Source organism: Strix aluco, chromosome 9 (genome assembly GCF_031877795.1).
Source record: "Strix aluco isolate bStrAlu1 chromosome 9, bStrAlu1.hap1, whole genome shotgun sequence".
Classification (NCBI taxonomy): domain Eukaryota; kingdom Metazoa; phylum Chordata; class Aves; order Strigiformes; family Strigidae; genus Strix; species Strix aluco.
Window position 1 is genome coordinate 26,637,605 of NC_133939.1, and position 25,529 is coordinate 26,663,133.

General features: G+C 42.6%; 1 protein-coding gene across 1 annotated transcript in view; it reads right to left on the reverse strand.

Annotated features, from left to right (window-relative positions):
- The window catches only part of LOC141927411 (uncharacterized), a 200,770-nt gene that overhangs the window by 3,036 nt on the left and 172,205 nt on the right, over positions 1-25,529 (reverse strand). The window contains exons 24-36 of the mRNA XM_074834607.1: positions 21,078-21,206; positions 16,248-16,376; positions 14,428-14,556; positions 13,787-13,912; positions 12,605-12,733; positions 12,260-12,388; positions 11,035-11,166; positions 6,165-6,293; positions 5,172-5,297; positions 4,365-4,493; positions 2,010-2,138; positions 1,564-1,692; positions 787-912 (exon numbers count right to left, since the gene is read on the reverse strand). Of these exons, the coding sequence (XP_074690708.1) occupies positions 787-912; positions 1,564-1,692; positions 2,010-2,138; positions 4,365-4,493; positions 5,172-5,297; positions 6,165-6,293; positions 11,035-11,166; positions 12,260-12,388; positions 12,605-12,733; positions 13,787-13,912; positions 14,428-14,556; positions 16,248-16,376; positions 21,078-21,206 (1,671 nt within the window). The remainder of the gene's footprint in view (positions 1-786; positions 913-1,563; positions 1,693-2,009; positions 2,139-4,364; positions 4,494-5,171; positions 5,298-6,164; positions 6,294-11,034; positions 11,167-12,259; positions 12,389-12,604; positions 12,734-13,786; positions 13,913-14,427; positions 14,557-16,247; positions 16,377-21,077; positions 21,207-25,529) is intronic.

A 25,529-nucleotide genomic window follows, 5' to 3' on the forward strand; every position in this document is an offset into this window, starting at 1 on the left:
CCACTCCAGTGATTGCCCTAAATTTACTTCATCATAACTGTGATCAGAGTCTGGCTCAAGAATCTTGCCTGCCACTGCTGCCTCTCAACCCTGCAGCCATCTTCTCAGGGTAGAACAGTGGGACTGGTTTTCCCTACAGGAGAACTTTCTCACCTATTTTTACATCCTTGTTACAAAATAATTCTGCTCTCACGGGCCAACCATTTCCCAAACACACAGCCCAAGTGCCTGTGCTGCAAATGAGGGAATTTTATTTGGATTAGATGTTCCTGGACTACTGCTGAACCCCAGAGGCAGGCACAGCTGCTGCAGCTCCGCTACCCTCATCCGCAGGGATTCTGGCCTGCTTCCTGGGGAAGCAAACCCGGAGCTGGACATACCTTTGCATTGGTCTGAAAACGGTCACAAATGTCCGTGTGACAAAACACATGGCAATTGGATCCCTTCTTGCCCATTTGCACCCTCTGGAGTCTTCCTAACTACGTCTGTAAAACTGTGGGCTTCTTGGTGTATTCTTAACTAGTGCACGTTCTCCACAACTCAAGGCAAATGACATTTTACAGCTGACCCATAAACAGTTTTCCTATCGGTGTATCAAATTTAAATATTGATTAAATCAAGAGGTACAGCCTGTTGATAAAGGTGTTGATAACCCCTAAGAGTAATTTGTTACAAACAATGTGTTCTTGAATACCAGCAAACGTCCTTTCACAGTTATGCTTAGACAAACAGGTCATATTGGTTTAACTATACATAGTCCAGCCCTTAGAAAAATGTTACCCTTACCAATGTCACATTTGTCTCCAGTCTTCCCAGGTGGGCAAAGGCACTTTCCAGTCTCTGGATCACAAGGAGCTCCTCCACAGTTGCACCGGTGCCGGCACCTCTCTCCAAACCAGCCCCTGTCACAGCCTGATGGCAAAAGCACTTTTTAGATGCACATTTGAATGGCAACATTAGGCCAGAGTTCTTCCAGGATGTCTCAGAAAAAAGCTCATAAACTCTTCACTGAAGCTAGTGTAAATGCTAAGTTTAATGAAGAATCAAACATAGCAGAATAGGCATGTATTTATCTGAACTCTCTTTATGTTGGGTTTGTCTAATTTAACCTGTCAAAGGTATCTGTAAATCTATCCCAGAAATGTAACTGGCACTTATTTTCATTTTTAATTAGAACTCTCTAGAAGACCATTCCATAACACTCAACAGGTCTGACATGCACCTATTTAATAATCTTATTTGGAGTTTTAGAAGCAAATTTAAAATCAGTAAAAAGAACTTATATTTAATAAATGACATGTGGAACTCATTGCTGCAAGACATTGTGGAGACCAAGACTTTCACTGTATTAATCAGAACCAGATTAGTTAATTTATAAGGAAATGAGAACACCCAGCTATTTAACAGGTAAACAATCCCAAATCTAGTGTTTCAGGTTATTCATAAAGTTCAAAATATGGAAGAAGTTGCTCTCAACAAACATTTGCATAATGAAATGGCATTTTGTGGGTTTTATTTTGGTTTTGTTTGTTTGTTTCTTTTACATCAGAGGGGTACAAGTACCTTTCTCGCAGTAGACACCTTGATAACCCAAAGGACAAATGCACTGTCCCGTCACTGCATCGCAGCTTGCTCCATTTTTACAAGCACATGCATGAAGACAGCTTAGCCCGTAAAATCCAAGGGGACACCCTGAAAAATGAAAGTATCAAATGATGAAGGTTTATGAAGTAAAATATACATCCCTTTAAAATCCTCTGCATTCTCAGCTACGTGCCCTGGGAGCCAACAAATATGAAATTTATTGTTAACTCTAATAATGCCAAGTGCTTTTAACCTTGTAGCACCCCAGCATCACAGTGACACAGATCTGGAAGCAGCTGGGTGATCTGGGACACCCCAAAAATTTTAACTGAACTGGCAAGGTGTTCATGTGACTACTCTAAGCCCACCATCCCATCACTGTTGGAAAAGAGGACACCTGGGCTGTCCAGGGTGCCACCACTTACTGTGCTCACAGGAGTGGCCGTAGTAACCCTCAGGGCACTGGCAGCAGCCCGTGAACCTGTCGCAGGTGCCGTTGTGCTGGCACGAGCAGTCCAAGCCACAGCCAGACCCGTACTTCCCCGGGAGACATTCTGCTGGCAGGACACGGACAGAAAGAGACACACACAAAAAATCACTGACCTCACCCAGAAAAGCTCTTATGTGATAGCTTGTGTAGCTGAGGCATGATGTCCATACAATAAATTGCAGAGCCAAGAAGAACATTTGTTACGAAGACACAGCATTTCTGCACAACTATGATGTATTTACATACTTTGATGAGAAATCTTTTATATTATATAGATGATCAAATAGCAATTTCCTTGTACTTTTTATGGTCTTTTTTAAATTGTCTCTTTATGTAGTCAATGTTGAACCCACACCATGTGTTGTAAAGCTGCATAGTAAATGTCATAAATGATATCTTCTATTTTTTCCCTATATCTACAGCAATATTTTCTCTTAGGCACTTAGAAAGTGTGAAAGAAAACATGAAGCTTTTCCTCCTCTGTGTTATCATAAGAGTTCACACCATTCCAATTCCTAATAAAACCAGGAAGATCTCTTTCACACATAGCAACAGACTTTCCATGTATAATGAGATATCTGCTCTTACAGACCTAAACATATCTCAAATTACTGAAAGCCAAGTCATGCAAAAGTGACTCTGCCAATATAATTAACCTAGGAATCATTTCTGCATAAGTTAACTTCCCACTGCTGTGATAATTTGCATCTGGGCAGACCAACTTAAATGAGCGTGGCCGTCCAAATAATCAGATTCATAACTTTGTGAATGTCAGACAAGATCTTTCAAGAACATCATATATAATCAGTAGAAGAAGGACGTCTGATTAGCTGTCTTTGATTTCTAGTCAAAACACACTCAAAACCACACTGCTGTGAAAATCAAGACTCAATTTTCCAATAAATTGGCTATCTCTGTCAAAAGAGAAACAGTGAAGCTGTTCCTAGTGAAATAACAGACAGTGCATTATACAATGTGTGCATGTCTGCCCCCCGTGCTTGACTTCAGAGATGTTTTATCTAAGCACATCTATAAGATACACCATGATCCACTACTCCACAGAACTCTACTGAGGCTTTGCAACCCAAATGCAGTCTATGGGTGGTTACAGAGATTTCAAGGAACAGACAAACAGAGATGAACACAGGTGGCCTACGCAACACAAAGTTAGCCAGTTCTCGGTTAAACTGCACTTTTTTAGTGTCTGTCCACAATGGTATTCACATCGAGTGGTTCCATGTAGTTAGCATCTTTCCATTTCTCCCTGCTCTTTCTTTGCACACACACACGCATGAACTGGGTTTCTGAGTCTTCTCAGGTGTAAAGTGAAACAATTGCATTGAAGAATGCTGCTGAAAAAGTATCATTTCTGTATGACACTTTTATATAGGGACACTGCTCTATAAGGACCAGTTCTTGGTAAAGATATGTATGGAGTTTGACATGGATATTCTACAGATGTCAAGGTCAGAAAGGCTGTAAATGAGGGCCTGGGAGTGTGTTGAGGAGATTTCACCATGGCAGTGACAATGTAATGTTGACATTTGTCTTGAATGTGAACTGAGAACTAACTATATTTCACGTTAGTAAGCTCAGGGTTTTCTGAACATTTAAGTCCATAACTATACAGATATCTCTTACTAGAGAAAGAAATGGGAACACAGAAATGCAGAATGACTCTTGGGAGATGAACAGAAGGGAAGACATTGGAAGACTCTGAGCTGGCAGAGGGTTTCTTGAGTGAAAACTGAGCTTATTCTGTTTAAGCGTGCTTTGTCTTGTGTAAGGGAGAGCTGTCATGGAGAAGGACGTGACAGCAGGACAATCTCACTTGCTTTGGACAGATGTTGTCAGAACTGTACTAGCAGGGAAGTCGATGCATGGGAAGTTCAACTGCAGTCCAGTATCAAAAGGAAGGGAATAACAAGAGAGAACATAACAAGGGAGAAGGGAGATGTAGGCTTCTGCCAAACTCAGAGAAGCATCTGAAAGAAGATCCAAAACAATGTTCCCATAAGCAAAAGATTGCAAAAGTTGGACAGGAGTAGAAATAAAGAGTCTGTGCAAAGGAATTTATGAGAGTTACAGAGCAGGACTCATGAGGAAACTGTCTCTTGAATAAAGACTTAAAGTTCCAACTAGGGGCAGTTCTCTGTGAGAGAAGCTAGAGACATGAATGCAGCTGGGATGGTGTCTACTTAAGCAAAACTGTCCCACTTTTGTGGGCCTGTAGACACTGCGAACCCCTGCTTGAATGTACACATCCACTACCATCAAAGCAGAAAATTACCTTTCTCACACGACGTTCCTGTCCAGCCGAGCCCACAAGTGCAGTTGCCATCCACGTGGTCACAGATACCACCATTTTGACAGGTACATGTCAGGTGGCAGTTGGGGCCATATTGTCCCTGGGGACACACTACAGAGAATTAACAAAGTTTGAAAAAAAAAAAAATTAGCATCCCCAAAAAGGATGAAGGTGACAGGGAATAAATACAAACACACGCTCCCCAGAGAGTATCCTAAGTGCCTGGTGTCTCCCAAGAGCTGTGGGACACTCTACTCCATGCTTATTAGCAGTTTCACCCAAAGATTCTCTGTCTCACCATACCTCCTCACTTGGCTTCACTCCACATTTGCTCCTCTTGCTCTCCTCCCTTTGTCCCATCTCTCAACTCCTCCTCTTCAGCAAATCCTCTCCCTTCACTTTTTCAGCTCAAGCTATTTGCTTCTAAATTTAGTCCCATCCATCCACAGCACCCTCACACTGCTCGTGTTGTGCAGTACAAACTACCCTTTTCCCCATCTTTATATACTGTTTGGACTCGGCAGTCTCTGAAAGGAGTCCCTTCAGCTTTGTGGAGAAACCAGTGCGATGGTACAGAGTATGGTGGAGGAAAGCGGTGAGACGGGGGCAGGATAAAGGCAGGGTGATGGAGCAGAGAGGGACAGGGGCCGAGAACAGCAAACTGTAATGTTATCAAGCAAAGGCATTGGGAAATACAGTTATAAACAATGTTTGGCACTGAGTTTTATTTGCTTGTTGTTTTCAGTATGCCACCAACAGACGAGATGACCTTGAGTCCCGCTTTGTTACCTTGCTGACAGCTGGATCCCATTTGGCCGGGAGGACAGGTACACTTGCCAGTCCGTGGGTCACACTGACCTTTACCACATGCACAAAAGAGGGTGCAGTCCTTCCCATATCGCTTTTCAGGGCAAGCTGGAGGAAACACAGTCTTTTGTTAAACACCCTGTGTATCCAATGCCAGTCTTCATTTTAACATAGGCAGCATCTTGTAGTAGAGTTGGCTTAGTTTTTATTCCAACTAATGTGCTTCAAAGTAAAAGCTATGAAACCAAAACCCATCCAAAGACATGACTGCTTCATCCTCTGAAACTTGAGGTTATAAATATAATTCATGGTTTCACATGAAGCATTTAGTAGGTTTCCTATCAAAAAGGTGAGTGTAAAACTGAAATATCAGCTGCTCATCCTTCCAGCTAAAGACGTCTTTCCTTCCTTAATATTGATGCTGACCTGTGCTGAAGAGCAAAGCTATAGGCTACTAAGCATTAAAACATTGCCTTTCTGTGAATAAACTGAAGAGAACTTCACAGAGATCATAGCTTTGGAAATAGTACAGAAATTCAGCCACCCAATTTAGCTCAAAAATAGAGAAGTAAGAGTAGGGTTGCCATGGAGTCTTTACCAGTTTTGCCATGACAAAACTTGATCTTTTTCCCATTTATTGAAATTAATGGCACCATAGTGTGAAGCAAAATATTGAGATAATTTCTCAACCTAGAAATTTGGACAGGAAGAAGGAACTTGAGCAATTTGTGCTGAGCTGGCTCTAGAAATAAATTTGGACAAGCAGGTTGTAATCCTGGGATGAGTATCCTTGCTTCTACACACACAGAAGAGAGGGAAAATATTTTGCAAGAGATTTTTTACAAAGCTGGAATCCTGATTTACAATTCAAGGAGGAGGTAGCTGGGATCTGTCTGTTTTTCTACTGACAAGCTCTTATGCAGATTATTCTCTCTGCTGTTTTTTGAAAGAAGCAGAACATGAATGTTGGCTTACTTTTACTACAGTCGGCTCCAATGAAACCAGGCGCGCAATCACAAGTTCCTGACGCAGGGTTGCAATGGCCTCCATTCATGCACTTACAGGGGTTTTGGCAGTTTGAACCATAAGTACCTTTTGGACACCCTGTTTTAAAAGAACAAAATAGCAATTAGGCTATGTTGCTACTGGGCCCATTGCATCTTATGTCATAAGCACTTTGTTGCTTTCAGCCAAAATTAGATTTTCATTTTCTAACTCTATTCACTTCTAGAGGTCCAGGCATAGGCATTGACAAGCAGATGGTTGCCTTGGGCAATGCACGCTGTGGGGCAGCAGGGCAGTGCTGACTTGTAATGTCAAACCCCTGGAAAGCTGGGCCGACTGTGCTGCTGAGCCTGGCCCGACTGCTCCTGGCTCCGCCTGCTCCTCCCATTCCTCATACATGACAGTAGGAAAAAAAGCAAGCCCAGTTCTTCAGAGGTTTTCTTCTTTGACTTCTGTCCAAATCAACCTGTTGCCCCTTTCCCTCGTATGGCAGAAATGGAGAGATGGGGCCCTGGTCCCTCTTCCTTTGGGCAGCAACAGCCTGGTTTCCTGGTTTGCCTGAGATGGTGAGAAGCTGTGAACTATCTCTGCCCCTTTTAGTAGTCATTTTAGCTGACCAGTATGGATACTGGGGCAGGTCTTGTCTTTTAAAAATGTTTGAGTTGGAGAAGGTTTGTTTCCTCTATAATCTACTCTTTCCCTCCAAACTGGAGTTGGCATTGCTCTGGCACATCTAGCGGGCTGTGGAAGGGAGACTATGAAAACATGCACAATAACATGACATTTCAGAAGACACCTTCTTAGAAGATAGACACAGGAGAGAGATGGTATAATGCAAAGCCAGAAAATTCTCTGAGGAAAAAAACAAAGCAGCTGTATTTTGTAATACCCAGAAGAAATATTAGACCTGGATGTATTGCTGAGCCAGTGTTACATGGCAATGAGCTGTCCATGAAGAGGTTTTCCAGGTGGTAACAAGTATCTTTGGTTTCTTTTTGGACAGCTAATATTGAAGGAGGGATGAATACAAGATCAGTCAGACATGAATGCATCTGCCACACTTAGCTCACATCTTCAAGATACTCTTTAGAGTGATGGAGGCTGGAACTGAGGAAAACAGCTGGGCAGAGCTGCTAGGCATGTGCCTCCATCTGTCAGAGTTGCCTCCAGCGTGCTGCCACTGAACTTTGAAGACACAGGTTATTTTCCTAATTTTCCAGTGCACTGGAAGAGGAACAAGCTGGTGCTTTTAGAGCAACATGATCATCACTGGTCAGTTACATTAGTGCTACTACATCTACATGTCACTTCTTTGCTCCTTCCTTCCTCTTCTTCCCCTGGCAAAAGGAAAGCCTATGGCTACTTTGGAAATCTGGTTGAATATATATTTGCATATGTCTCCAAGCAACAGATCTCTCACAATCTGTGCATAAATAGCTTTATATATTTTCTCTCTTTTCTGAAGGCAGGAAAGCATGGTCTGAGTGGCTGGAGAAATCTCTGGATTTTTTGAACTACTGAATAGAGAGGGAGAGCTTATGGTGAAGCTTTAAAGGGATGACTTTTAAAATAAAATTGAAAATCAGCTTGTGCTTAAATCAGGATAGCAGATAATCAGGAGTAAACAGATACACACTTTTATAGCATGCAGATACTCTCCCCAGCCCTTCTCAACCATGGCTTCTTCTCAATGAACACTTTGTCACCAGTGCTTCCATCTGTCAGTACAGAAAACGTGTTTCATGTACAAACCCTGGCTTCAAGGAATGAGTCCTGCAACATCTATTTCATTTCCACCAAGACATGAAGTTAAGGACACACCCAGATTCAAGGATTTAATTGGACTCCAAGTGAGTTTCTCTTTTCCTCCTCCCTTTCCTTTTGGTCATCATTTGGCTTTTCTCTTTTTTAAAATCTGTTTCCTACACTTTCAAACATGTTGTTTCTCCCTGGCAAAGCTTTCAGAGTTGTTCTTCAGCTCAAGACTAGCACGAGCTGCTCCATTACTGAAAGGGATGCAGTAATTCCTCCCTCACCAATTTATTTACCCTTGCAGCATTTTATTTATTTCGGTTCAACAGGGAACAGCACAAGCAGGGCAAACACATCAGCTGCGACGTTCATGTGATTATTAACAAGGCCATTACATCTATTACTACTTTGCAGAACTTCTATGCAGATAGCTAGGGCAATTTACACAGTGTCCTGCCATGTAAGTAGGCTCTGCCTTTATAAAGAGGGTTTAGCCTCTAACCACCAGTTATTTCATAAAGACATTTTCTAATTTAACAGTTTCCTGTGCATCTGACTTATGTTTTTCTGAGAACAGCAGGAGCAGCAGCCAGATTTCTAACCCATTTCCTGATTTTTTCCTTCTGGTTCAGATGGATTTGCCATGACCAAGAGCTCCTAAATCTTTTCATACCAACTGACTACACTAGGGCTTTTCTTACAAATGTTATTAATTGCATTGTCAAAAAAATCACTTCTGAAGCATCCTGTTACCTACAGCTTGAAGGTGATGTTGGTGAGGTCTTTCTGGCTCAGGGTTCACCCAGCCCCGTAAATGTCACAGAGACATAGCATGGGGGTTTTTATCCATTACAACACCACTTACTGCTTTTTATTCATAACTTCACTCAAGCAGATCTGCCCATCCACCGAGTTATGGACAGTTGATGGGAACCTTATTGCTAGTTTGTCTGCTTCCTCTTGATCCTGCCAAGAGACTGTTTCAGCTCTTCACTCCAAAATTTGAGAACATGAAAGCCTCGTTGCTCTTGGCTCCTGGAAATTTGACTTCCCAGCCAACTACACCTTTTATAGATACTTTCTTGAACCTTTTTTCACAGTATTATAAATATAGCAATAGTTGCCAGAAACCATTTCCAGCAGCATCCAACCACATGTTGACTGGACCAAAGCCCATTTCACGTTGGGAGCGGCTCCCTATGCTGTTTTTAATATTATATCGAAAGCTTCTTCATCCTGGAGCAGCCCCAGTTCTCCCTGTAGTGAGGACGGCGGGAACATGGAGTATTCCCACCGAAGTCACGCTAGCTATCCCTGGTTATCAGACAGTCACTTCAGAATCAGGTCCACAATCTCTCACACCACTGACCTAAACCTAAAAATAACTTGCAATTAAACTGTTTTCCTTCCATTTCTGGGTCTGTCTATGCAATGGTCAGAGTGGCATAGGGGAGAATATGAAAAAACCCCACGTAGATGCAAGACAAATTTTCTCTATCTGTGAACCTTCACCATTCCATTATCTCTACATTTAACAAAACTACTTATTAAGTAAGAATTTGCTGTGCAATATACTGTGTATTTTTGGAATTTAAGAGAACACGCCACCATGAAGGCTCATGTCTCATACACTATAGGTTTAATCCTAGCTACACAGAAGCCCGTGGCAAAGTCCCTTCCGAACGCAACAAAACACAGATTTTGTTTTGTATGTAATTTCTTTTACATCAGAACATCAGTGTAATTATTGTTTTAAAATTTAAAATTCTGAAATAAAATCTTAAGGTTCTAAGCAAGCTTGAGGGCATTTACTGTAATCTATAGAGGTTTAGTACTACACGCACAGGTAACGACTACTGAGAGGCTGCTACATAAAAGTAATAGGCTACCCATGATTAAGTCTTTTAAAATGATACTGTTAAATAGTTGATCTCCACTACCGCTCTACTACAATATTTATTATAATGTGATGTATAACGGATCCAGATGGTTCTAGCCTAGAAGTTGAAGGCCGCATTTCAATCTCACTTAGAGTGAGAACTGACATTCAAAGGAGGATAGAATCAGCCCTTACATTTACATTTATATTTTAAAGAATAACTTGTGATGACATGATGGTAATACAAATGCCCATGTCTAAAATGAGCCTCCTTCCTATTTCTACTCGAGGAATAAAGCACAGGCTTAACCCTTACTAGAGCTGCATATATTGTGCAGCTGGCCTTTGTACCCAAATTGTCACCCAAAAAAGCAAGCAAACCAGAGCCATGCTGGATTCCTAAGAAAGGAAAATCAGTGTTCGCCAAAGAGAGAAAGAGTGAGCTTGAAAGTTGACAGCTCTTTTTTTTTTTTTTCTTTTAAGATTAGACTATTACAAGCCATGAAGTAAAAACAAAATTAAAGTTGTAAATAAAAAGGTAATTAACTGTCTCCTTTACTGGATACTTTGGTATATGTTTCTTATCAGTTGCCACATTCCACCAGAAACAACTTTACAGATGTCCTAAAATTCCAACATGAGGCATGTGGATCTGGGAATATTTTTTATGATGAAGCGTTCGGCCAATTGGCATTTTGTCCTCTACACTAGTCACCATTTTTCAATCCAGAGTAACAATTTGTTTAATTTGATCGTTCCTCAGAAGGCCCTACAACTTAAGTGACTTTATGAATCACTTAGATTTACTGCCAATTGCAGCTTATTGTTTTCTAATAACCATTTGTCCTTACTTGAGCACGCAGAGATTTTGGGAAGTATTTTGGCCTAGGAATTTGGAAATGAAAGAGCTACACAATATCCAGGTGTAGCTGAAGATGAGAGATGTAAATGCAGAGAATTATACTGATATTCTACAGCGTGGCATGAAATTGGAAAGAATTTAGGTAATAAATGAGTTTGTCTTTTTTAAAAAAGATTAACCTCTTGAAATAACACAAGTATTTTTATTGTTGTAAATTAACACAACCTACGCTTACTTTATCTTATCAGTGCTGAAGGTGCTGACACAGATGAACTCAAAGCACCAGCACATGCTTCTGCATAACCCAGATCTCGCTCAGAAAATGGGCAGCCCACAAAGATACTCACGGAGGTTGCAGCGGGCGCCGTAGTACCCCGGGCGGCACGCACAGTTGCCGGTCACCGGGTGACATTCCTCATTCTCAGCAGAGCACTGACATACTCGGTTACAGTTCTTACCGTATGTGCCCGGTGGACAAGCTTGGGGAAGAGGAAATGTAAACCAATAAATTAAATTTGTCTTGGTAAATATAGCACTCAAACAAAGAGCGAGCTCAAATTTATTAAATAAAATCCCTGCCTACAGAATGACACTCTCCTCCGGGACTTTGGATTTATTACATTTACTTGGGGGTTACTTCACTGCTTGATTTTGTTTCGTTCAGTCAATTTGTGCCCAACTGTCAAGGGCCAGATACAATTTTCTTGTCACTAGAAAAAATCATAGGGAAATGTCAGGTAAAATTGACTAAAATAACAGTATAATTCACAAGGGACCAGGCATGTGGATAAAGACATTCTGCCTTTTGCAGGCAGTTTAAACTTGCAAAGCTGCTCTAGCACCAACATCTTCACAGGTTTCATTTTGCCTGTTGACAGACACATTGCCTACAGGTTTTGAACACTCCATGTCTAATTCTTACATTACTTCCATTAAGTTGCCCTGGTTGTGGGTGAGGATTTAGAGCCCTTTAGTGGAAGATATGAGACAAAAATGTCTATTCTTTTAATTCTTTGTTCTTTTTGCTAAAGCGGTGCTCACGAAAAATGTTGTAAGGAAGAACAAAGTCAAAATTACGTAGACAGGGTGAGAGAATGAGCCTGCTTTCAAAGAGAGCTCCATATGGTCAAACTCAACAGTGAAGTAAAACCAGATAATGACCTTTCCATGAGCTCTGACAGCAGGAATAGATGGTCTGTCGCAGGGGCAAGGCCAACAGAAAGCAGAGCTGCTGCTTTACCCACAGCACAGTGATGGCTGCAGGCAGGAGCTGGGCTCTGCTGGCACCTCCTTGGTCTATTTTGATGCAGTTTAGCCCCCAGCTGCTCCCTGCTAGCCTGAGAGCTGCAAACCTTGTGAGGGCAAACCCCACCAGCCCAAACTGCGCCAGGAACAGAGGTCAGAACTGGCCAGACCATGTGGGTGAGTGACAAGCAGCCTTTGCCCATCATCACTGCTGCGAGGTTGTTGTCTCCTCCCTCTTCAGACGTTATATCATCACATTTTTATTTGAGAAATTAATTTCTTACTTAATTTACAAGGGAAGTATTTGCATTTTTACAACAAACTTACTTTTCTCACAGCCATAGCCGGTGAATCCCGGAGGACAGCCGCACTCGCCCGTCAGGTGATGGCAGGGGGTACCTGTGGGACACCGGCACCGCTGGGCACAGCCTGCGCCGTAGCGGCCGGGCAAGCAAGCTGCAACGGAGCAACCGATCCTCGTTAGGGCATGGGGTAGGACAGTGCAAAGCCACCCCCCTCCAACAGATCTGCTGCACCCGACCCCCTGAACACTTCCAGACCGACCCCGCAGAGCAACAAGGGAGTGAAAGGACCCTGTCACCAGCTCTGGATCCAGGAGGAATGTATGCACTGACCTGATCTTTCCTCCGTAAATGCCCAGCAGACACTCACGTTTGTCACAGTGCCTCCCTCGCCATCCCTTTTCACAGTGACATGCTCCAGTTTGATGGTGGCAGGACAAGCCATGCACGCAGTCACATTGCTCCTCGCACTGCTTGCCAAAAAGTCCCGGGCGACAGACTGTGAGGAGAAGCAGAGAGAGCAACAGGTCTTCTTGCTGCACGGAACACACCCGTCATTGGCACATGAGCCAATATTGTTCTTCTTGCACATGGCGATGGATATTTAGAAGACTGCGTGCCCAGAAAACATATTTGAAAGAGAATATATTAAAAATATTAAAAGCATTTTGTGTTTGCTATTAATGAGTCTGCACATGAAAGTTTGCCAAGACTTAGTCGTAGTCTAGAGTACAAATCCAGATGGTGTCTAGAGATGGCGGTGCCACTCTTACACAATTATGCACAGACAGAGGGACAACTCTTTGAACAGTGAAAATACGCTGTGTCCACATACTGCTTTCCAACTCACAAGTCTTTCCAAAGTGATCAAAGAGAAGGCAAGACCTGAAGAAAAGGAAGGTGGGCACGGCGAAGACTTTACAGGTCACACTGGTGGCTGAGGCTTTGTGAGTCCTCAGCACCTCAGGAGACATCAGCAAATTGCTTGTGGCTTGCAAAAATCACAGCACCTCAGTGGCCAAGCTGAAAGCAGGTTTCAAGTCATCTGATAGCTACTGCTTATGAGATTTCTATTTCAGGCATTTACATGACTCCGAACGTGCCAGACAGCTATGTCAAATCTGGGTGATCTGGACCACATGCAGGATCGGTGCAATCTGAACCATTACAGTCCAATTTGCTGAGGTCCCCTCAATCATCCACAGAGATGCAGCAGCATCTGGCAAACTCTCCTTACAATTCACTCCCTTTCGCAGGTTCTTTCTTGTACCCATAAGGTAAAGAAATGCCTTCATTTTGTTAGCAGGAAGGGAACAGAAGTAGAAGATAAAATGATTTGGACAAGGGCATGTATTTGTGGTTGGGCAGAGCCCTGTCTGCAGGGCTCCGGAGACACATGGTGAGCGCTCACACTGGCATTATTTCTTATTAGCCCATAGAATACTGTAAAATTAAGATACAAAATAGAAACGGACTTCCTGCTGTAGAGGCAGAAATGGCTGATTGCAGAAGAGTGTTAAAATCAAGCATCTGCAGAAGGAACTGCGCTTACCAGCATCACAGTGGTCCCCAGTCCAGCCGGCGTGGCAAATGCATTTCCCTGAGTGCTGGTCACAAACCCCATGGTGGCAGCTACAGTTCTGCTCACAGCCTGCTCCGTATCTCCCATCCCCACACTCTGAAACGAGATGGGGGAGACTGATGGGGGGCCAGGCTGGAAGGGCTCCAGGGAGAGCACACACTTATGCCTCTGAAGTATGGTGAGCCACCTAAGTTGGTCCTATAAACGTTCAGTGAGGGAGATTTTGAAGCCTCCCTTGACAAAATTCTCTAGAGATACATAGTTTTCCTCTGGGAGGATTTATTTTATAATTTTTTTCTCCTCAAATTGAGTTCATTGTCTATCTTCCCTGTCCTCAAGGGACAGAGAATAGTTTATTCCTCTCCTTTGTCCTGCAAGTTTCTAGCACCATAGTACATTCAAGCGCCAATACCATAACTTCCCTGTCTTCTCATTTCTGATTAAACAATCCCATTTTTTTCAACCTCTCCACAACTAGTGCTCTCCAGCCCTCTGCCCCTCCTCCCCTTTTTTTTCTGAGCTGCCTCAAACCAGACCTCACCAGAACTGAATTTCCTTGCAGAGCGACTGAAATGAGGTGCTGGAGGGATGGAGGACGTGATGAGACTCACCCAACTCACACGCTATCCCTGTCCAACCCTGGGGACAGAGGCACTCTCCTGTCACACGGTCACACGTTGCCTGGCCGTGGCAGATGCAGCGCTGTAGACAGTTCGCACCATACCATCCAGGAGGACAGGCTGCGAAAAAGAGGTAGGGCAAAAACCTTCCATTGAGAAGTGCAGGAGAAGGACACAGGTTAAACACAACCTGTCCCAGTTTACACCCCTTCTCACCCTGGTAATCATGGAGATACTGTGAGAGGTACAACCGAGTGAAAACAGGGCCGTGACTGATAAAGAATTACACAGACCAGTGTAAAACTGGTCTGGGAACAAAACAGGTGATGAAGTGAATTAGCTATGACCCAACCAAATGGCTTCAAGATTTTCTGTTCACACCTATGAAAAACTTCTCTTGGTCCCTACCAGCTTTCTCAACACCAAGGAGTGGAATTATTGATTTCCCTATTTTCAAAATTTCTTTGTACAGTCCTCCCAAAAATCGCAACTCCTTTTATAATTGATCCTGCTACCCACAGCTAGCTGCTGACATATCACAGTTTACCTAATTTTAATTAAGCAGTTTATTAATTCTCATCACAACCACATCCTATGGATAAAACCTTCCGCCCCCACCCCCCCCCCCCCCAAAAATTACACACCACTGTTAGTGCCAGAGTGGCACCTTTTTAAGAAGCTAGTGCAAGTTCTCACTCTGCAAAAACACAGTCACCAGAGGATGGTTCACCCAGCCTCACACACTTATTCTACCTCCTTACTTCCAAAGAGAAAAGAAATCCCCAAATGTATCATTAAAGAAAATGTTTGACAATGTCTTCATATTTGACAACAGCTTTTTTAACTTTTGCTTTGGTTTTGTATTTGAGGCCTTCACGCAAACCAGAAAATTTTATGTTGTGTTGTACACATCATCATGAAGAACGGTTTGGTGTCTTCTCAACTTTTTATTCCATCATGGAAAGAGCTCTTCATATTAGGTTTTAAAGGGGGACCCACTTAATTCATATAATCCTCCACCCTTATCAGCTTTCATTCCCTTTCCCTAGCCATGCTCTCAGTACGCTGACAGGCAGCTGCTGCTCATGTGGAGGTGCTGACTCCAAACCCCAGATCACCCAGGAGCATCGGCAGCAGCAAGAGCCCCACAGCCGTGCAACCCCAGCTCCAGGGCACTGCTCTTAGAGGGGGAGGCACAGAAAAAGGAGCCTTTTGCAATAGGGATGGACAGACTTTTTCTAGCAGCTTGGGTGCAGGGGATTAGGAGGTGTAACATAAGCCTCAGTGCAGCCTTTCTTTGCCAGCCTCTTTTCTTAAGATTTCTTGGAGTTGGGCTTGTGTTTGAGTCACACGTATTGGTCTAATTGCCAAGGCTGGAAGTCCCAATGCCTTTCACATGTTCTGGATTTAGCCTATGTCTGGAACAGCGTATGGTAATGACGAGGATCAATCGGGCGCATGGGTCGGTAAAGCAGGCCATAGAAAAGAAACAGTTTTGTTTCAGTGTCATAAATGGGAGCTTTATGGACCTTTTCTCCCTTAATCAGACAGCCTTCAAAACCAGCTCTCTTTCCAGTTTATGACTGTTTCAGCCCCCTCTGCCTTGTGTACGCCGAGCTCCTACACCCAGCCCCTGCAACGTGGCATCACAGATTTATTTAATGGACTGAGCGCGTTATTGCGTGGATACAAAATCAATGACAACACAGGGCAATGACCTGATAATTAAAATACCAGCAAAGCCCCCTGAGCAGAAGTTTTATTTTTCCCTCGTATAATCCTCTGGCAGGAGGTTGAACTTCCGACTGTACCTTCTTGGCACGTGGCTCCTTTCCACCCTGCACTACAAAGGCACGTCCCGGTTACGTGATGACAGAGCGCTCCATTGTGACAGTCACAAGTGTGGCTGCAACCTGGCCCATAGCTGTCCCCCTGGCAGGCTGCAATGAGAAAAGTCCATAAAAAACCATCAGGAAGCATCAAAGGAGGCATCACACAGAGCAAACCGGAGACACTACCCAGCACCAGAGAAATCAGTTTGAAACGGGCTTCTGGCGACACACTTTTCACATCATGAGGGTGCCTAAGTCCATATATTAACCATGCCTGACGCTAAATAACATGGCTTAAAAATATGTATCATAGCATGTTTTGAAGAGGTTTTTATCAAAGGGCAGGATCGCTCAGGTGATGGATCAGCTGTCATCCCCTGCCCTGCAGAATGTCTTTGTGCTAAACTAATGGTCCAGCAGAACCGCCAGCTTGTCAGCCCGGGTATTTATTTGCATCCTGGTACGAGAACTGACAACTTCATTGTTTTTGGTGTTCATTTTTCACAGCTGAATGCCTTCGTTCACCCAGAGTCTCATTCTTTGGTCAGAGAGGGGTCATATTTTCAACACATTCGGTTAAGCAGCTGGCTCCCAGGTGAAAACTTAACAGTCATCTCGCAAATGTACACTTGCTGCAGCTCCATTTTCAGTGCTGCTGCCTATGAAAAATAGCAGTGATAAAATTCCTGTAGTCTCCATTGCACTGGAGATTTGGATAGCTTTAAATGGAGGAAACCAGACACTACTGCTACCCTGTTTTCTTCAGATATCATACCAAAAATACAAAATAAGATAATGAAGTTGGATAGCCTCCTTGCACAGATTTTGTGCCTGCCTTGCAGAGGCTCTCCTTCACTTGTACGAAGCTGTCAGAGCCTCTCATTCCTGCAGTGCTGCTGGCATGCATTGGAGAGGCAAAAAAAGCCCTGATTCCCTCATCCAGAAGAGTGTCCTCCCAGGATCAGACCCAAATGATGACTTTTCACCAAAACCTCTATGCCTTTGAGGGTGTCAGTGAGCAGGACAAGATGCAGTGCTGCCAGAGGACATGCCTCTGGGGACCGAAGGGAGGCATGAAACCATCTTGACCTGAGGGGTGAACTTGGTTGACAGTATCTGATCCATTCTTTGTTCTTTTCTTCCGATCCAAGGACTTCCAGCTTCCCGACACGGTTCTCACAGACACCATTTCTCCCAGGACTTCTTTTCAATAGTGTTCATTTTTGTCATCGCTTGGATCCCATCCACATTGAAACCACAAGAAAGTGCAGGAGCTCAGTCTCATCACAGTTAAAAGTTTGTTCTGCAAATGAGGCTTGGTTGCCAAGTTAAAAGTTCAGCCCATCCTACAGAGCTCTGGCTCGGTTTTGGGAGCAGAACTAAGTATTTCCACAATACAGACCAGAACTATATCATAACCAAGCCAAAGGAAAAACCAGCTCATAACCAGGTCCCCTGACTGGTTACTAGTGGTTTGTGTGAGGTTTTTGGAGTATGCGTGCAAAGCTCTTGTTATGCTTACCGGGAAGACAAAAGAGTTTTCCAGTGAAAATTCTGGTAAGAAAGCAGAAATTTCTGGAGAAGAAAATTTTAATTATTCTATTGGGTGGATACAAACTTTTTTTAGATTCTGGGTAGGATATCCCTGATTATCAAAGTACTTTTCTGAAGATTAAGATAACAAGTGATATATTGAGGCTACTTTATGAAGTTCCATAACTGAATGTACAAATATCCCTGAGCGTTTTCTCCTTTCTTCATCATGAGTGCAACGGGAAGCAGCAATAGAAGGGTTTAAATTATTAGACTTCTTTCTGCTTCAAAATTTTCCTCTTGGTACCTTTCTTCTGTAAGAGAAGGATTTATTTGTTTGAAGTCCTTAAAATCCCTTTTTGCACACAGAGTAAGGAACACATGAAACTGCAGATTTTCTTCCAGACTGGAAGTCAACAGCCATCAGAAGTGTCAGGGAGCGCAGGGAAATGATGGGCACTAAGACTCTATAGGGTGCCCAGAAGCTTTGATTTTGTGAAGTTCCTGTGGATTATTGCCCCCCAAATGAAGCTTTGGCTTTAAAAGAACAGTGAATTTTCAAAGCCAAGTGCTCACACACCACAAAATGTCAAACTTCTGGTTATCAGCGCCCCTGCGCAGAGACTCTGGCAAGGCCAATCTTTCTGTACTCATTTATTTTGCAAACCAGTGTGGTCTCTTTTTTACCACAAGGAACTGCTTCTGTGAAGATTGTGCTGAGGCCCAACAGCTCCAGAAAGAGGTGTTTTTAATACTAATAGAATCAGAGCAAAATACAGATGATGAATCATGTTTGGCTTCTACAGACCATGTGCAACATGAGATTTTGGGGGGGTTTTGGGTTTGAGTTTTTTTGAGACAGCAAAATTTGGATGAGTCTGTATACAGAAAGGAAGGTTACATCTCTGGCAGAAATTGATGCCAAATGTCAAGTCCTCACTTCTGTATCACCGAGGCATCACGACACTCAATGAAACAGTTTATCAAAAAAAAAAAAAAAAAAAAGGCAACATACTTTTCCTAAACCTCTTTCTTGGAAACCTAAAATATCTCAGGCGAACACTAAAAAAATCCCAAAAATAAAAAAATCACCAAACACAAACTTAAGCTGAGGCAGAGCTTGCTTGGCAGATTTCATCCCAGATTAATATAATTCATTTACAAGCAATTGAAAAACACAGTCTTGTAATGGAAAGCAGTAGGCAGCTTCAACAAAAGGCATTACTGTCTGTATTGCCCATAATTAGATAGCAGCATATAAAATGCACTGCATGGTTGGCTTAAGATCGATTCAAATCCCATGATGTCAAAATTATTTCTCAATATCCTCCAGCACATTGCCTACAATCCGATTACTTGAACACAAGTGCTGTCCTTCCAGCTGCTAGTGCTGGCAAGTCCCAGGAACTAGCAAGGTGAATATTAAACATCCAACAAGGATGAGGAGTGGTGAGCTGGTGTCTCCAACCCATGGTTGCCTTACTCTGAGCAGCTTTAGACAGTGTGGCCAAAGTTCAGTCTTAAAATCAAAATGAAGATTCATCATTTAGCCAAGAGAAAAGGAGGTTACCCTTTGCACTGTTAAGTGACCTTGCTCTTTTACTTACAGGCAAAGGAGACCTCGGAGGCTTTGACATCTTCTCCAGTGCGAGGAATAAATCAACATAGCATAAAGCTCTAATGGCTGTGGCACAAGAGAATAAATAGAGTTTTTTTTTCCTCATGCAAGTAGAGGGGGGCATAGAAGGCCATTGACAAAGAGCTGCATTTCTTAATTGAATTCGATGAAATATGTAGGAGCCAATCTTCCCATCCCTAATGCAGTCTAAGGAGCAGGGAAGGGCCAAGGTGATACATTGTCAACACCGTGGTTTGGCTGAAGGGCAGTAAAAGTGGGCTGCAACCAAGAAGCAAACATTGTACCTGTTCAGCAGCACCTTCTCTGCTCTGCGGTATGGCTATATGGCTCTGGCTCTGCATTTATTTCACAGTTAGCTCATTAACCTACACCCACAGAGGAGTATCACCACCACCATCTTCAGGCAGTGGGAGATGGAGAGCCAAGTGTTCCTATGGGGGTCATGAGGAGGCAAAAAGGACTACAAATGGTGGGATGGTTGCAGAAATATCTGAAAAGTGGAAAGATTTACCAGCATTAACCCTCCTGTAAATCAAAAGAGCAGGAGATTTTGCAGGAGAAGCCCTTTCAGAAAACAGGTTGTGTTGCATGATGGGAGCAAATGCCAGAAAAATATTATGAAGAACAAGTGCAGCCCTCAGACAGGGCTGATTATAACATGGTGTATGGCTGGAGAATAGAATTATTTCTACACAAATATAATTTATCTCTATTTTCTAAACTTAACTGATTTTCTATTGCAGAAATCTGCAATCTATGGATTAAAGAAGTCTTACAAAAGTGTTCACTAACAATGAAAGTTGGCTCCTTGTGGAGCTGCTTTGGACCCCAGCTCTACAACACATTCCTGCAGATGACAGTCATATTTTCAAAAGGAAGTATAGACCATGACATCATCCTAAAATGAAACTAGGAAGTTGAGAGGCTAAAACCTGAAGATCTTAAAAAACCAAACATATTTGCTAAATTTTTCAAATAGGCTCAGTGATCTCCATATGTAATGCCATGTAGCTAGAGAAAATAATTTCCCATGAAATTTAGTGACCAATTTCTCAGAAGAGCCAATTTTATATATGCATTCACACAAACATACAAAAAAACTTATTAGCTTGAAGATTGTGGGATAATCCATACTTATGAAACTCTAGGAAGCTGTAGGAAGTTGACCCTTTTTTAAAAACAAATAACTTTTCTAAGAATTACTTAAAAACCTATTTTGTCACGCTTAAATAGCAAAATAGCCCCAGCTCTAATTTTTCCACTTTGTGCATTTGTAATCTGTCACTTTACAACTGATAATTAGATTAGATACACCAGAGAGAGAGAAATACAACATTTCATCTCTTAATATTGCACAAAAACAAAAAGCAGAGATTTGTCATATGGTAGCAGACAGCTCTGCTATTTAAAAACTGATGCTTATAATATTTGACAAGTGCCAACAGCAGTTAAAAAAAAAAAAAGAAGTTGCTTATTTACACAGCTACCAAAAATGGTTCCCTTTCTTGGCATCTTTGGAAAGGAATGTGACCTATCTAAAATTGTACCCTGGTAGGTCATCCTACAGTCCCAGCAGAAGCCCATGTGAGCACCGAAGGAGCCGGTGAGCAGGGAAGGGGCACGCAGCCCGTACGTACGCTGCTCGCAGGTCTCTCCCAGCCAGCCCGGGAGGCAGCGGCATGTTCCCAGGACGTGGTCGCAGCCAGCAGCATTCTTGCACTTGCACACCTGGTGGCAGTCAAGCCCAAAGAATCCATCTGGACAGGCTGAAAATGCAAAACATTCATTTTTAGCAGAGTCCTGTTACTTGTATTTTGTATAAAGTCTAGCTCAGAGATCTGAAAACACGGGGCGCTTCTGTCACATGTCACTCTGTGACTATGCTGAAGAGCCAAAGTTGCTTCAAGGGTTAAGCCTGTACAATTCTGCTACGTGCATCTCAGAAAAACGTGACCCATTTCTGAAAAGCAACAGATTTCTGCACAGAAAAACACAGCTGAGAATATTGAAAAGCCATAAAACAGGAGAGAATGGATCTGGATTCGCACAAGCCAGTACTTGTGTTTCTGTAATGGACAGAGGAAAAAGGAAATAATTCAACATAATGCAAGACTATGGGGCCATCCCTGATGATCTCCCTGTCTTTTGAAATGCAAAACTTACGCTCACATTTACTCTCTTGATACTTTTATAAAGACTTTTTAACAGTGAACATAAGCCATAATGTAGTTCAGTGCTCCAATGAAAACCTGGCAAAGAGAATGAGTAGAGAAAACCAAGACAAATTAAATGTAGCTGAACAACTTCAGGGAGCTTAAGGAGTTCAGTACCTACTACATCCAGGACATGTAAGGAAGAACATGGATTCAATTTACATCTGTACCAGTGTTGACAGCAGTGAAAATAAGCCATCAGTACCTGTCAGTGGGCCACTTCATACCCAAAATGCTGCATTACCAGAATGTTAAGGCTGCTACGCAGAGTTAAAAAAAAAAAAAAAATTACGTTGTCTATATAGCCTTAATTTAACCTCTCTATCTGCATATATATGTGTGTGTTTAGATTATATAAGTACCTGCATAATTGTGTTACACTAAATGATAATAAATCTGTAGATATACAATTGTATGTCATTCCTTCCAAAGAACCCCTGAATCACTCAGTTGCAGGGGCAATGGTACTCATTAAATGAGCAGTTATTCAATAAAACAGCTCTTTGTCCTCCTTGTTCAATATAAACTTATATTTAAAACCCAATCCTCATACTTCTACCATGAAATCAGAGCAACTGGCTTCCCAATAGAGTCTTATGATGATTATCATCATATTCACTACCCAACGACTCTCCACATTAATTTCATAGCTCCCTATCAGGTCTGAATAACACCATTATTCATATGTATCTTCCACTGTTGGATTCTTCTTTCCCTTTTCTTGCCCTGTGTCTTTTCACACTCAGGCTCTTTTGTCCCAGTCTACTCATACTGCCTCTTCCACAAATGTAAAATTAATCCTCTAGCAGAAAGCACTGCTGTCTGCTTTGGCTACAAGGAGGGGAAGTTCAGTATCCGTAGATATAGGCAAACCTGGACCTTCAGACAGCGATGGCAGCAGTGTAACACACTGCCACATCTGCTTTGGCTCCTCTACTCTCAGAGCTCCTGCTCAGCTTGTGAGTACATATGATTGTTTCATCTACTCAAAATCAAAAGGCTGCTCTCCTCTTCATTCTGTCCAGACGGCAGTTCCTTCTTTGGCATAAGATAGATTTCAGGCTTACACCACTTTCCAAGTATGTGCTGTTTCAGAAAAACAGAAAAGTGCCTCATACTGATATAAAACTGTAATGCATCCATCAGCCTCTGTTCAGTTTGTACTGGGGAGAGAGCTGTTATCAAGTTGTAAGGAAGAGACATCAGCATGTGGTTTCAATCTTTATGTCCTTATTTATTATGCTTCAGTAGCGTGTATGGCACAGCATACAAGAAAGGACTTCTACTTAACCCTAGGTGACTTCAAAGGCTGACAAAGTTTTTCTTTGTTTAATGCAGGGACTACACAGCATTGCCAGCTATTCCTAGACATGCACAGTATTTATTTTTCCCTTTTATCTTATTAAAACAGAAATCTTGCTGGGCTATCTTATGATAATGACTAACTGCTGAAATCCCAAGAGAGAAGCCTAGTCAGTCTGTCCTGCAGTAGTGCTGATTTAGACAGCAGCTCAAACGCAAACTGAGTGCTGCACTTTGCAAGGGCTATACGTTGCTGTTATTCATGCATCAGTTAATAAACATACTGTAGGAAAAGTCCGAGACTCCTGCTGCCTCCAATTTGTGGGATAATTGTGTGGCATTTTGGGATGTTCAGTCAGCTTAAGCAGTGAACTGGATAATTCCTCTGTTGGCCTGATCCTGTAACTGGACACATGCCTCGAGTCATACAACACATACCAGAGCAGCAGGGAACAAAATTAAACAAAATTATGGTGCAGTGAAGACAATCGCAACCTTCAAAGCGGGAGCAGCAGATGCCCAGCACTTCACAGAATGAAACTAATTATAACAATTGCCTTCCCAAACAGGAGCTGAGCAACCCCCGTGCAGGGCAGGGTGACCTGGCTTGCTCGGCCTGGCACAGCACGCTTGTAACAGAGCTGCAAGCACGGCCGGCGAACGCAGGCACACCGTGATTCCTTTGGCTTTGCTGGGGGAGTAGTTGGGCTGCCTAACATCAGAAGCTTCCCAGGCTTCCTGCATGTCAGACGTTAACACTTCTTTGAAGAAAGCATTGCTATTTATTACAAGAAAGATTGGTTTTGGGGTTGGGGTTTGTGGTTTTTTGTGTTTTGTTATTTTACTTGCCTGTTTAGCTCTAAGTGCATTAAAACTAAAGCTCTATAGCAGTGGGTGATCACAGTAGGTGTCTTTTCTGGAGAAAATGCTACTCATATTATCTATGTTTTAACAGAATAAAGGACTTACAAAGCCATTTTTTGCTATGATTGCTGCCTTTGCACAGTCCAGGAATGCAGAGGCATTAATTACTTCTTCAGTTCAGGAACAGCCAGAACCCCACATGTGCCTCCAGGCATGTAGCATTCTCCTCTCAGATAGGAAAGATATCTAGAGGCAGTGCTAGTAGCAACACTCTCAAGAACCACCAAAAATTATTCCTTTTCCTTTGGTAATGCTAGACCTTGTGAAGAACCATACAGTATTTCTTCAAGTGTTCTAGTTGTATCACTTGCTGCTTTGAAGAAAATGCAAAGGAAGGCTTTCCTATGTTGTTCAGATGGCCTGTAAGCATTTCTTAGTAGATTGTTTTCAGGCTTATTTGCAAATGTTAGCTACTTTGCCACTGAAACAGTTTTGCTCCTTTTGCAGCTCTTTGGAGAGAGTTACAAGATTCGGAAGGTTCATTTTTTCCAATGGACTGAGCAGAGCTGAAGGATGGAGCAGGCATGTACCACCTTCAGAAATGTCTAATTTTGTTTCTGAAAGTGGTTTGATAGCTTTATCCTTACCCATTATGTGATCACACCACTACTGGACAGGCAGCCGTATGACTGAACGATACCAGATGGAGATGAAGACCAGCTGAATGAAACTGATGCAGAGCAGAGCAGAACTGAGATGTTGATTCACAGACAGAAGTACTTTGAAGAGTGCGAGGTCTCTTGGCAGCATCCTGTTGCTGAGGGCACAGAAGTTCAGTTAACTCCTGAATAATTCACAGCAAGGTCTCACGAAAGAGCAGCCTGGAACAACAGTATCTCCTGCTACTGGTTAGCCTGGAAACTGTCCTGTGCTGGTGGATGATGATGTGGCTTTGGCTGTTATCCATATTACTGACAGGTGATATATGTAGGTACATACCAATTCGCACTGAATATTGCAAATATCTTCTGAGCCACCACCTTGTACCCACTCTTCATGCTTTTTTTAGAGAACACTGAATCATGTACAGGGTCTCGGGTTATACTCCAAAATACTCGAGTGCAGAGAATTGAATGGTTTGCCTTGATTCAGTTAAAATTGAAATATGACTGAACCATCGCCCCTGCCTCAAACACCATGGCACACTCAGGCACGATGGTGCTTTTCCCTTAGGTTGGCTGTCTCGCCAGGGGATGAACACTGGTTACTGGTCAAAATGCTGCAGCTCGTCAGCTGGTAACATGACTGCTCAAAATGACAAATATAGACTTGCTTCACTCAAGTGCCATAAATCCTCCAAGAGCTTTCTACAGTTGCTAGTGTGCATCCACAGAGGCAGAGCAAGCTGGATAAGCCTGGCTCACTTCACCATAAGGAGAGATACTACAAAAGTCCAATGTTGAGACTTAGCAAAGGCTAAGATTACATTAACAATGCTAATAAATAATAAGAACAGATTATGCAAATTTGTGGCAAATGAAGAACTTGAAAATGGCCACTGAAGTGGTATTTTGCAACAGGGACTGGTATTTAAACCTATGAAGCCCTACTTCGTACTGAAAGTAGTAAATTAATGAAAAGGAATAGCAGTAATTTGTTCCCACCTGAAAAAAGAAAACCAATTCCAAAAAACCTCAAAGGCAAATTTTG